The sequence below is a fragment of the Ascaphus truei genome, chromosome 21, assembly GCF_040206685.1.
Source record: "Ascaphus truei isolate aAscTru1 chromosome 21, aAscTru1.hap1, whole genome shotgun sequence".
Classification (NCBI taxonomy): domain Eukaryota; kingdom Metazoa; phylum Chordata; class Amphibia; order Anura; family Ascaphidae; genus Ascaphus; species Ascaphus truei.
The window spans coordinates 6029351-6041850 of record NC_134503.1 but is presented as its reverse complement, the minus strand read 5'-3'; the positions used below and the strand labels follow the sequence as shown (position 1 = coordinate 6041850).

The 12500-nt window shown below is 53.7% G+C and overlaps 2 protein-coding genes across 6 annotated transcripts in view; one reads left to right on the top strand and one right to left on the bottom strand.

Annotated features, from left to right (window-relative positions):
• UCK1 (uridine-cytidine kinase 1) overlaps nt 1–3225 on the top strand; it is a 14285-nt gene extending 11060 nt beyond the window's left edge. For both annotated transcript variants that reach the window (XM_075578719.1, XM_075578718.1), the window contains exons 5-7: nt 385–479; nt 754–802; nt 1280–3225. In XM_075578719.1, the coding sequence (XP_075434834.1) occupies nt 385–479; nt 754–802; nt 1280–1461 (326 nt within the window). In that variant the 3' untranslated portion in view covers nt 1462–3225. The remainder of the gene's footprint in view (nt 1–384; nt 480–753; nt 803–1279) is intronic.
• POMT1 (protein O-mannosyltransferase 1) overlaps nt 3165–12500 on the bottom strand; it is a 15473-nt gene continuing 6137 nt past the window's right edge. For all 4 annotated transcript variants that reach the window (XM_075578715.1, XM_075578716.1, XM_075578714.1 and 1 more), the window contains 15 exons: nt 12205–12316; nt 11932–11997; nt 11762–11855; nt 11529–11684; nt 10321–10451; nt 8999–9094; nt 8322–8414; nt 8005–8101; nt 6739–6831; nt 6167–6287; nt 5581–5678; nt 5176–5289; nt 4736–4862; nt 4017–4194; nt 3165–3772 (listed from right to left, as the gene is read on the bottom strand). In XM_075578715.1, the coding sequence (XP_075434830.1) occupies nt 3598–3772; nt 4017–4194; nt 4736–4862; nt 5176–5289; nt 5581–5678; nt 6167–6287; nt 6739–6831; nt 8005–8101; nt 8322–8414; nt 8999–9094; nt 10321–10451; nt 11529–11684; nt 11762–11855; nt 11932–11997; nt 12205–12316 (1751 nt within the window). In that variant the 3' untranslated portion in view covers nt 3165–3597. The remainder of the gene's footprint in view (nt 3773–4016; nt 4195–4735; nt 4863–5175; nt 5290–5580; nt 5679–6166; nt 6288–6738; nt 6832–8004; nt 8102–8321; nt 8415–8998; nt 9095–10320; nt 10452–11528; nt 11685–11761; nt 11856–11931; nt 11998–12204; nt 12317–12500) is intronic.

The following is a 12500-nucleotide window of genomic DNA, read 5'->3' as shown; positions in this document are numbered from 1 at the left end:
TCCCTTGCGGTAAATAAAATAGTCGTGGTACTCCATGTCCCCAGTGCAGTGACATCGGCGCCCGTCGCTTTTCACCACGAATAATCCCTCCCGGTTAGCAGGTCAGTGGGAGCAGAGGTTAGTTAGGAGCGGCTGTCCGTTGGGTCACATGAATAATCCCTCCCGGTTAGCAGGTCAGTGGGAGCAGAGGTTAGTTAGGAGCGGCTGTCCGTTGGGTCACACGAATAATCCCTCCCGGTTAGCAGGTCAGTGGGAGCAGAGGTTAGTTAGGAGCGGCTGTCCGTTGGGTCACACGAATAATCCCTCCCGGTTAGCAGGTCAGTGGGAGCAGAGGTTAGTTAGGAGCGGCTGTCCGTTGGGTCACATGGGGTATTTCTCTTTCAGTTCTGCGCGACATGAAGCGTGGGAGGGACCTGGAGCAGATCCTCACTCAGTACACCACCTTTGTGAAGCCGGCCTTCGAGGAGTTCTGTCTGCCGGTACCATAACCCGTTCTGTCTCTGATACTATTATCTTTCCTCTTTCCTCTCTCTCTGTTTAACTCCTCGCCTTCCCATTCCGTTATAACCCCTGATTTCTGCCCTTGTACATCAATGCACCCTTTAAGTTTTCCAGCACTGAGACCATGGAGCAATTCTCTACACCTGTGATATTGACGTTTTATATAAACCGCTGTACGTTGCCGTCTCATCACAAGATACACGCAGAGAATGTGCTCCAGTAACCATCCCTTTTACCCCCTTACTCTTCCAGACGAAGAAGTACGCTGACGTCATTATCCCACGAGGGGTGGATAACATGGGTGAGTATCTCTTTTTTTTTCCCCGTGTTGTGCGATTGTTGGCAGCCCCTGGTGACGTTTTGTAACGCACAGAAATCGATACACACACATTTATTCATCAATACACGTGAACATTCAGCACCAGGACAGTTACCCGCCTCTCGAGGGGAGGGGTTCCTTTACTCATGATGAGCAGCATTGCACCCAGCCTGTTACTGCACGTACAGTATACATCATGGCTCGTCCCCTGGCGCCCGGCCTGGGACCTTGCTGTGGCCCCTTAGACACACTGATCCTGCTCATTTTATACTAGTGACTTCGGCGACCAAGTGCAGTTTTTCACACAAACTCACTTGTAAGTTAAACTAATGCACAGATGTTACGAAATGTTGAAATAGTCATTTACGTATTTAAAATGACATTGCAATAAGCTTGTGGCCCGTCTATGTCCTAAACGTTTTGGGACAGCGAGTCTGACGCGTTTCTCCGTCTCTCTAGTTGCCATTAACCTGATTGTACAGCACATTCAGGACATCCTGAACGGGGATATCTGCAAGTGGCAGCGGGGGGCCGTGAACGGCCGTTCTCAGAAGAGGACCTTACCGGGGCAGGGGGATTCTGGAGGGGTGCTGGTGCCGGGGAAACGCACTCACCTGGAGTCCAGCAGCCGCCCGCACTGATCCCCCATCTTCTGCCCGGATCCTGTTACAGGTACTGTCCCACACGGCAGTATCCGGTCAGCGAGGCCCCTCTGCCTCACCCCAGCCCCTGTTCTGGCTCCATCACTCCTCCGCCCCCCGTGTGTGAGCGCAAAACCAGACACTTATTTTTTCTTCCATTTCTTGGCCCAAGCATCAGGCCCATGAAGAGGACACTGGGAACGGACACTGATAGGGTGAGGACTTGCCCCCCCCCCCCTTCCAGCAGAGAAGAGGGTAACTGAACCAAGCAGGTGGGCTTCTTTAACCCTTTCTGCGCCAGACGGCCATTGAAGGGCAATGCTGACTTGAACAAGGCTCCTATAGATTGATTGGAGCGAATTAACCCATTTGCTGCCAAAGGGATCTGCAACCCCATGTGTTCCTGGCAGTGAAGGGGTTTAGGAAGTGTGTAGGAGGAATTATACCTTGTGAATTGCAGGGGGGGGAGGGGGGGGGTGTTGTGCTCCTCCTGGTTAAAGGAAAGAGAGATCTGCAGCCAGTGGGAGATCACTAATGCGTTGTGATGTTATACGCCCCTCAGTCATTCTGCGCAGGCCGAGTGACAGCAGCGCTCTGCGAATAGGCAAGTTATAGTTGTGTTGTTGTGCTGCTATTTACTGCACCTTTAAAAGAGTGTGTGTGTGTGTGTGTGTGTGTGTGTGTTGCTTGTGCTGTTGCTTACACACATGTAAATATCCAAGATAACATAGCTGTGTGTGCATTCACAGGCCTCATTGAGAAGATTGTTGCTGGTTGTGATACCCGTGTTAGACCAACATAAAAATTGTGTTTTCCATGAGCAAATGAAGTCCAGTGTCCAGGACCGATAGCCACAGAAGCCCATGTTAAAGAAGTTTTTGTGTTGGCCTAAGATGAGGTATAACAAGCTGCAAAAACAAATAGGTGCACACTTTTATATATGTATATAGTGACTAATATCTATAGCATCTTAGTGAATGTTATCGCGAGTAAACAACTAAAGGTATAATATTGGTAGCTTCATATTATTGATCTATATATTAAATCTCTTCCTTTTTATCTTGCAAGTGCAATAGCCAATGTTTTGGCGTAACCCACCCTCTGACAGAAAAACCCTCCGTCTTTATACAAGTTCCCAATATTGAGCAACCGCAGTGGCTATTGCAGTGAATGTGAATTAATAGATCATGCAATTGGCTTATTCTCCTCATTTTAAGGTCCTTCACGAGAACTCAATGAGTCATTTATTCAGCAGCACCTTTCTTTGGGTGCCTATGGGTTTTGTTTGCAAAAAAAAAGGACTGTCAGCCTCTAATGTTCAGAGCTGCGAGTTAAAAGGAGAAGTTTGGGAAAGTGACACTCTTATTGTGTGCAAATGTATAGATTTATCACCACTCCCGCTGCACAGGGTGAGGGGGGATATTTAGCTTTTAGCAGAGGCAAAGACAAAGCTCCAAATATTCTACCCTGACTGTCAGAGGTGAAACGGAAAATACAATAACGCATCGTTTTACAAAACACCGGGCTCTTTCCCCTCTGGTACAGTATGTGATAACCGTTTCTACAAAGATTCAACCCCTTCCCTCATACCAATACATTCAATGTGTACAGGTCAGTATTCTAAATGTTATCTATAAGTGCGCTTTCAAGTTCTATGTATTTGTTTGTACACCGCTCGAATCACGCGCGTCTTCTACAGAAACGAGAATTTAATCGTTTATTAAAAAGAATATGTTGTACAAAAACATTGTCATTTCACTAACAGCGCTTGTCCTGTTTAATTTAGCAACACATCAAACAAAGGTTTGTTTAGCAGCAGCTAGAAATTGGACATGGTTAGGACGGACTGCAGTCTATACAGAGTATTCTGTACTAATCATTCTCTGCTTAGGACTCAATCTGTGCTCATTCAAACTTGGTCAATGTACTGAAAGCCGATACGTATTGGGGCAGCTGCTCCAATGAATTGGTAAGAAACAGGGCGACTCGGAATGTTCTTCACATCTCACCAGCTGTCAAATGACCAGAAGACGCCACGTTCCTCCCCGGCTGGAGTTTGGAACCTGAGCTCCAGTTCTTCCAGACTCTGGGACGTGGGGAGCGGCTGTGCAACACAACACATGCGGGGCGGGCAACTCACTGCTTTCTGATCAAAATGTCCCAGCTCTCTTTCCAGCGCAGAGCCCGCAGCTCCTCTGGGTTGAGAGGGGGGTCTCCGTATGTCAATGCGCTGAGCCTGCAGTAAGTCAGGAACACGCAGGACATCCAAGCGACCAGTAACGCAGAGAATGTGTTCTGCAAAGCTTCCGACCTGACGGGGAAAGAGAGCAGGAATCTATATACACTGCATTAAAGCCCCTACATGCCACCACTAAGGATTTGTAATGCATGGTTATCTCCTTGCTGTTCTAGCACAGACCCTCACTGCGTCTCAATCCTGCCTTCCACACCCTGCTGCTGTTCCTGCTACTCTGTACAGTTGCAGGGCAAACATGCTATTCATGTGATGTCTACCTCCATCCCACCGCTAGAGTCTCCTGTCGCTCCCCTCCTACCTGAGCAGGTGTTGGTGTGTGTGTTCCAGCAGAGGGGGCAGCAGCAGGATCTGACAGGTCAGGGCTGGCAGGTAGTGATACAGGAACAGGGTCTTCTCCATTAGGAAAAAGGGCAGGTAATTCACAGCCCAGCCCCCCAAACACACAGTGCCTGTCAACTGCAAAGCCCGCCAGGACCCTGCAGCAAGAACAGAGATAAGATAGATTAGTGCGTGTGCATATAAATGCATACATTAGTGTGTGTGTGTGTGTATTCACTGGGGCAGGGACTGTGTCTGCAAAATGTCTCTGTAAAGCGCTATACAAGAGCAAACTATTATATACGTGTATGTGTGCCTGTGCATACATGTGTCTGCAATCATTCAACTGTATATACATCTTTCTGCATTAATGCAACATTCTGTGTTTATGCAACTGTATAGGGTGGGGGTGTATTCATGTGTGTGTGTTTATGCAACTGTATATACACTTGTGTGTATATGTGTCTGCATTCATGCAACTGTGTGTGGGCGTGCATAGTACTGTATATACATGCATGCACGTATACATGCTCATGCGACTATATATACACATGTGGATTGGTGTATGCAAATGTTTGTGTGTGATATTATACCCACACACGTGTGTATTTGTGCGTCTTCTGTAACAGTATATGTACGTGTGCAGCTGTGATCATGTCTGTATGTAGTCATTGAGCAGTGTGATGCGCACACACAGACCTGGCGGGATGTCTTGTATCCTCCTCCTCTGGCGCAACATGTAATACAGGAGCAGCGCGGTGTACAGCACGGCGCCAGCGTTAGCAGAATACCAGGTCACCGGGTTACCTAGGAGCTGGATCTGAGCCTGGAGGCAGGACGACGATGCATCATACACCCCTCATGTCTCTCGCACGCGCGCCTTTCTCACCTTATACCCACAGACTCGCAGCCTAACACCTGTCTCGCTGCCGGGTATAGAAGGGATTATTACTTCCTGCTGGGCTTCGATACCAATCGCTTATTAAACCTGTGACTGTTGCCCAAGATCTGTAAGCTGCATGGGTGACGCACAGAGAAATCACCAACCTCAATGCCATATTCCAGTGAACCCTCCTTATGGCTGCCTAGTTAACCAATACTTTGTTCTCACATGCACCCCCCCAAACAGTAACACTCACCGTGCTGGTGGGGTGCAGCCAGTAGGAGATGCTGGTGTCCATGGTGACCCAGTCTAAAGGGGACGAGCTGTACTTGTGTTCTGTGCTCTCACTGCGCATGGACAGCATCTTCCACTGCAGGGACAAAGGAGGGGACGAGGGTCTCAGCACACGTGCAGCGTCCAGGTCCCGGCCGTAGGGGGTGCGGCTCTAAAATCACTCGCGCAACACATCTACGCTCATTATTATTTATGGACAGACGGCTCACCGCGGGATGTAAATCAGAGGGATGGTGATGCAAGGACATTGTATATGGATGGCAAGGGCTTACGGTAAGCCCATAACCGCATCAACGGGTGCCCGGACGGTGTATAGCAGCACAGAGCTCTGCGCGGGCTATAGCCGATTACAGAGAGACGCGTATACCTGCAGCTCCCAAAACCGAGCCATGAAGCTGAGGTTCCTTCCCACGTCCATCTGCGGTGGGGTGTGTAATTCCTGCTCTCTCTCGGACTGCTCCACACCTGCACCAGCCAAGAGGGAGTGTCAGAGACAGCAGGCATCAAGAGAAGAGAGTGCGAGTATGAATTGGGGGCATCGAGGGTAGAGAGAGTGCGTTAGGGACAGCAAGAGACTCTGGACATAAGATGGCATCAGAGAGGGATACCCCAACAAACAAACACAGCAAGTACTAAAATGGGGCAGAAATGAAGCTAAAAGCACAGGTCACAAAAAAAGAGACATGCACAGCTGTAAGAGCGTTAGAGACCGTTCTAAAACACACACACACACACACACACACACACACACACACACACACACACACACACACACACACACACACACACACACACACACACACACACACACACACACACACACACACACACACACAGCATGTGTTTCAGAGAGACGGCAATACACAGAGAAAACGTGGTTTACTACTGCACACAGTAGGAAGGGGTGTTAAGACGTGTGCGCCCCCGCTCTGCGCCCCCCTGCCCCCTCTTACTCCTGCCATATCGGTGTTCCTCCACATTCCATGCCAAGCTCTGGTGATAACCCTTCGATATTTTGTCTCCAACAATCTCCAGCTGCCGGAAGCCCCAGTCTGGTAACGCAGCCCCGCTGAGCTGCAGCACAGCGAGGGAGAGGAGGAGAGAAAAGCGCGAGAGAGGAGAGAAGCGAGAGGACGAAGAGCAAGAAAGGAATACAAAACATTAAATAAACAGGGAGAACAACAAGAGGTTCGGGGGGGGGGGGGGGGGGGATAAAAAAAACAGACATAACGTGGACATTGATCGGTCTCACAACTATTTACTCAGGATTCTGGAGTAATGCAGCCACCTCTGGGGTGAAATACCGACAGGCAAGATAGAGGGCAACGCGAGATCCTGGGAGGCGGGGATCTTAGGAGTCTGATGTATAGCAGCTACTACAAGATGCAATGTTACTATGCGAGGGTGCACGGGGAAAGGAGGAGCCCCCAAATCCTCAAAAATAGACATCAGGGGAAATTGTACTATTCCTCCGGTTACATACCCGGAGCTGCATCACTCCTCCCACCTCCCTCTGCGCTCTCACCTTCAGCGCGGCGGACGTGTTGGCGTGCACCAACTTCACCTCCGACAGGATGGTTTTCCACGTGTCCGAGTCGGACTCCCGGTTCACGATCTCCTGCGCGGGAAGAGACACGGATACTACCAATGGGAAGGCGCGCAGTGAGCGCAGGAGAAGCCTGCAAGGGATTTCCCCCTCACTCACAAGTGCTGCACTGCGGATCATGCTCGTGTGCACTGCAGGAGTTGGGGGACCATACGGTAATTCTGCATACAGTCGCTTGCCCTGGAAGTGGTGGACAGTTCCACGTGACGCGTGGGCACACCACAGATCTCTAAATCAGGTGCTAAATACGAGCAGGGCACTCATTATCTGTTTGTGCATCTGTCCATATATGCAACTGTTTATGTAATAAGCAAATCTCTGTACGCCCTTGAACTGCGCTCCGGGATATGTTGGCGCTTTACAAATAAACGATAATAATAATAAAGCTTGCAGACGCTGGCTGCACCATATAGGGTTAATTTATAATTGGCTCCAACTCCCTGGCGAGTGGCGTATCTGCCATCAGACTAACGAGGTAACGACACCTCTCAAGTTCACTGTGCTGGGACCAAGAGGTCAGAAGATCAAAACACTACGTCTGCAGCTCTGCTCTGCGAGTGGGAAGCCAGAGTTACAGGCACAGTAACACCCCCACCCGCCACCCCCCCCCCCTCCCCCAAAAAGGGCAGGTTTGGGATATATGAATAATAATGTGAATAAGAGAAGCACAAAATAAATAACAACAACAAATAATAATCGGGCTTCTCTGTGCAGCTTTAGATAAACAAACAGTCTGCAAACTGTGTGCAACGGTGATAGTGAAACAATAGCGCGCTAACCACACACATAGCAGGCCAGTGATACCCAGCAGGAAATGCGCTCGTGTGATATGGGGAACAAGTCACTCTCTTTTGAGCTTTATTTTTTCACGATCACCATTGGGATATATGAATAAGTGAGCGGTGTTTACATGTAGAAAATGCAACATTATTACATTAGCAAAGAGATAGGAATTTAAACGGCATGTGCGATATCCAATTCCTGCTTACACGGAATCTCGGCTCCTCCGGACTGCGTTCTGCTTTAGCGCCACGATTCCACCCCACTCCCTGCTTCAGCACAGGTGGCTCAATCGGAGGCTCAGTCAAAGACTGAGCCACCTATGCTGCAGCTGGGATATTCTGAAAACCAGACCTGTTGGGGGAGGCTTGGGGTGGAACGCCCCCTGCGCTAGGAGACACTCACCACCTTCCACAGTGTCTGCGCCGGCATGGAGATGTTATAATCCACGTAGCACGAGATCTCCTGCGCGTGCGGAGAGAGGGGCGCCGCCACGTCGTGCCTGAAGGGAGAGAAGCGACGCGGGGTCAGCCACAGGCAGGCCGAGTCCTGGCAGACACGCGCCCTCTGGAACGGACCTGGCAGCGAAGGGGTTAATCCTGCCGTAAAGGGGTCAGTTATGCGCGCGCACAGGCGGCTGTGAAGGTGCGTGCACGCTGCGTAACGCGGCCACGGCGCGGCGCGGTCATGCAGAGGAAGTAACATAGGCTCGTGGTACGTACGTGTTCAGGAAGCGGGCTGTCATCCCGTGGACCAGCTGCACAGTGTCTCCGTGGCGGACAGCACGTGGCGGGGATCCCACCACCGTTTCCTGCCTGGATGGGCCACAAGACAGAGGGGTCAGCAACAGCTCGGGCCTTCCCTTCCACTGATATGACTCCCAAAGTGCTTGGGACACGTGGCATGCTCCCGGGAACCCATCCCAGAGAGATGTAATACTCTCGTGTCCTACCCTCACATCCCTAATACTCAATGTGACGCCCTCACACCCTGCTCCCTAACACGTTACCGGGCCGTGTCCTTCACGTGACGCCCCCACATCGTGCTCCCTAACACGTTACCGGGCCGTGTCCTTCACGTGACGCCCCCACATCGTGCTCCCGAACACGTTACCGGGCCCTTCACGTGACGCCCCCACATCGTGCTCCCTAACACGTTACCGGGCCCTTCACGTGACGCCCCCACATCGTGCTCCCTAACACGTTACCGGGCCCTTCACGTGACGCCCCCACATCGTGCTCCCTAACACGTTACCGGCCCTTCACGTGACGCCCCCACATCGTGCTCCCTAACACGTTACCGGGCCCTTCACGTGACGCCCCCACATCGTGCTCCCTAACACGTTACCGGGCCGTGTCCTTCACGTGACGCCCCCACACCCTGTTCCCTATCACGTTACCGGGAGGGGTCCTTCACGATCCACCAGTTGTTGACGTCTTTGTACGGGTAGCAGGTGACCTGCTGCTGGTGGGAGCTCCCGCGGCCCCCCTCATACCTACACAGAGAGAATGCTTAAACAGACACCGCCCGTGGGGGAGGAGAAGCAGGGCGCGGAGGGGAGCCTGTGGGGGAGAAGCAGGGCGCGGAGGGGAGCCTGTGGGGGAGAAGCAGGGAGGGAGGGGAGCCTGTGGGGGAGAAGAGGGGAGCCTGTGGGGGAGAAGAGGGGAGCCTGTGGGGGAGAAGAGGGGAGGGGAGCCTGTGGGGGAGAAGCAGGGAGGGGAGGGGAGCCTGTGGGGGAGAAGCAGGGCGCGGAGGGGAGCCTGTGGGGGAGAAGCAGGGCGCGGAGGGGAGCCCGTGGGGGAGGAGAAGCAGGGAGATGACGGGAGCCCGTGGGGGAGGAGAAGCAGGGAGATGACGGGAGCCCGTGGGGGAGGAGAAGCAGGGAGATGCAGGGAGATGACGGGAGCCCGTGGGGGAGGAGAAGCAGGGTGCGGAGGGGAGTATAGATAAGGGTAGGCAGGTGTGTGTAGATAAGGGTAGGCAGGTGTGTGTAGATAAGGGTAGGCAGGTGTGTGTAGATAAGGGTAGGCAGGTGTGTGTAGATAAGGGTAGGCAGGTGTGTGTAGATAAGGGTAGGCAGGTGTGTGTAGATAAGGGTAGGCAGGTGTGTGTAGATAAGGGTAGGCAGGTGTGTGTAGATAAGGGTAGGCAGGTGTGTGTAGATAAGGGTAGGCAGGTGTGTGTAGATAAGGGTAAGCAGGTGTGTGTAGATAAGGGTAGGCAGGTGTGTGTAGATAAGGGTAGGCAGGTGTGTGTAGATAAGGGTAGGCAGGTGTGTGTAGATAAGGGTAGGCAGGTGTGTGTAGATAAGGGTAGGCAGGTGTGTGTAGATAAGGGTAGGCAGGTGTGTGTAGATAAGGGTAGGCAGGTGTGTGTAGATAAGGGTAGGCAGGTGTGTGTAGATAAGGGTAGGCAGGTGTGTGTATAAGGGTAAGCAGGTGTGTGTATAAGGGTAAGCAGGTGTGTGTATAAGGGTAAGCAGATGTGTGTATAAGGGTAAGCAGATGTGTATATAAGGGTAAGCAGGTGTGCACCTAAGGTATAGATGTCTGTATATAATTTAGGGCTGGTGTGTATATAATTTAGGGCTGGTGTGTATATAATTTAGGGCTGGTGTGTATATAATTTAGGGCTGGTGTGTATATAATTTAGGGCTGGTGTGTATATATGGGTAGGTGTACACATATGGATGTGTATAAGGATGTTTAGGTAGGTACTCACCTTATAGGGTAAGTGTTCTTGTGCGAGTGCAGCCAGCAGGAGACGGGTTTGCTGAGTGTGTTACGCAGGGTGACCTGGGAACCAAACGCCACCTCCAGGGGCTGCCCCTGAGTGATCCGGGAGAGACCTCCCTAGGGACCAGAGACAGAGAGTCAGCAAAAGCCAGGACCAACACAACCCGCGGGGCAACCCCCATCCAGCTCCCCCTCCCCGCGGGGGCAACCCCCATCCAGCTCCCCCTCCCCGCGGGGGCAACCCCCATCCAGCTCCCCCTCCCCGCGGGGGCAACCCCCATCCAGCTCCCCCTCCCCGCGGGGGCAACCCCCATCCAGCTCCCCCTCCCCGCGGGGGCAACCCCCATCCAGCTCCCCCTCCCCGCGGGGGCAACCCCCATCCAGCTCCCCCTCCCCGCGGGGGCAACCCCCATCCAGCTCCCCCTCCCCGCGGGGGCAACCCCCATCAAGCTCCCCCTCCCCGCGGGGGCAACCCCCATCCAGCTCCCCCTCCCCGCGGGGGCAACCCCCATCCAGCTCCCCCTCCCCGCGGGGGCAACCCCCATCCAGCTCCCCCTCCCCGCGGGGGCAACCCCCATCCAGCTCCCCCTCCCCGCGGGGCAACCCCCATCCAGCTCCCCCTCCCCGCGGGGGCAACCCGCATCCAGCTCCCCCTCCCCACGGGGGCCACCCCCATCCAGCGCCCCCTCCCCGCGGGGGCAACCCCCATCCAGCTCCCCCTCCCCGCGGGGGCCACCCCCATCCAGCTCCCCCTCCCCGCGGGGGCCACCCCCATCCAGCTCCCCCTCCCCGCGGGGGCAACCCGCATCCAGCTCCCCCTCCCCGCGGGGGCAACCCGCATCCAGCTCCCCCTCCCCACGGGGGCAACCCCCATCCAGCGCCCCCTCCCCGCGGGGGCAACCCCCATCCAGCTCCCCCTCCCCGCAGGGGAACCCATTTGGCCCCCCTCCCCATGGAGGATCCCCCATCTTCGCCCTGCAGGGAACCCTCATCAGCCCCCTAAAAAAACAAGAGACCTCTCTACATATAACTCCCTTTGGATCCTAGATCCTAAAACAAATATATGTTATAAAGCATCTTAAAATAGCGTCTGCACAGATTTGCACAGGCTCCGTCCCCATGTGCGCAGTGTGCGCAGTGTGGCTGTGTGTCTTATTAAGCAGTGTAGCAGGGATATCCATTCCCCCGGGTTACCTCCAGGCTGGCTTGGAACGCGCTGCTCATGATGTGGTCGTGGGGGCCCGAGCGGATCAGCACCGATAGGTGTATGTAGAAAACCCCCAGGTACAGGGCTGCAGGTAGCAGCAGCAGGGCCAGGCCGCGTGCCAGCAGCTGGAACAGCACAGACCCCTGCAACAGAGAGAGCACCGCTCAGGGCATTTGCCAGAGGGCACAGAGAAGGGGAGAGGGTGACTCCGGGTACGTACGTTGGACAGGGTACGGTCGCCGAGTAGCTGCCAGGAGTGAACTGCGGCGATGCCCAGGATCAGCAGGTAGGAGAAGAGACCCATGTACTTCACCCTAGGGACAGAAGAGGTCAGTGCCGGACGTGGAGGGAGCACTTACATGGGAGATAAGGAGCGATGCCATCATTTACCCCACAGCAAAGGAGCAGGAGACGCCGGTCAGGAGCAGCCAGAACCACCAGCGTACGGAGCAGGGGCTGTGGACCAGACAAGAGAGACTTGTCAGCTTTGCAGCCCATCCGGACTCTGCAATTGGACCTGGAAGACCCGCTATTAAGAAGCGACGGTACCGCCCCCCCAGTTTAAAGTAGAGCCTAATTCAGTTAGCATGGGGGTGCCCCGCCGATGTGGTGAGAAGTGGGATTCTGGGATGTCCCCATTCCCCGCCCCGGTGAAGGACTCGCCTGCTCTGCTGGCAGCGGTGAAACTTCAGGTACGACAGGAAAGCCAGGAGGACAAAGAAGATGAGCACGGACTCCAGCAGGATGAGGCGCGACTGAGTGATCAGGGCGTTCTCTGCGAGACCGGGACAAAAAAACATGGGTACCTACCTGCAGCAAACACCCTGAACCTTCCCCAAGCAGCACACCATGTCCCCTCCACCCACTACAAAGGCTGACATCCTGTAGGATGGCGCTTCACCTGTAGAGTGTCTCTGGGCCCTCATTACCCCCTGTATCCGTTTGCGCTTGCTTGGTAT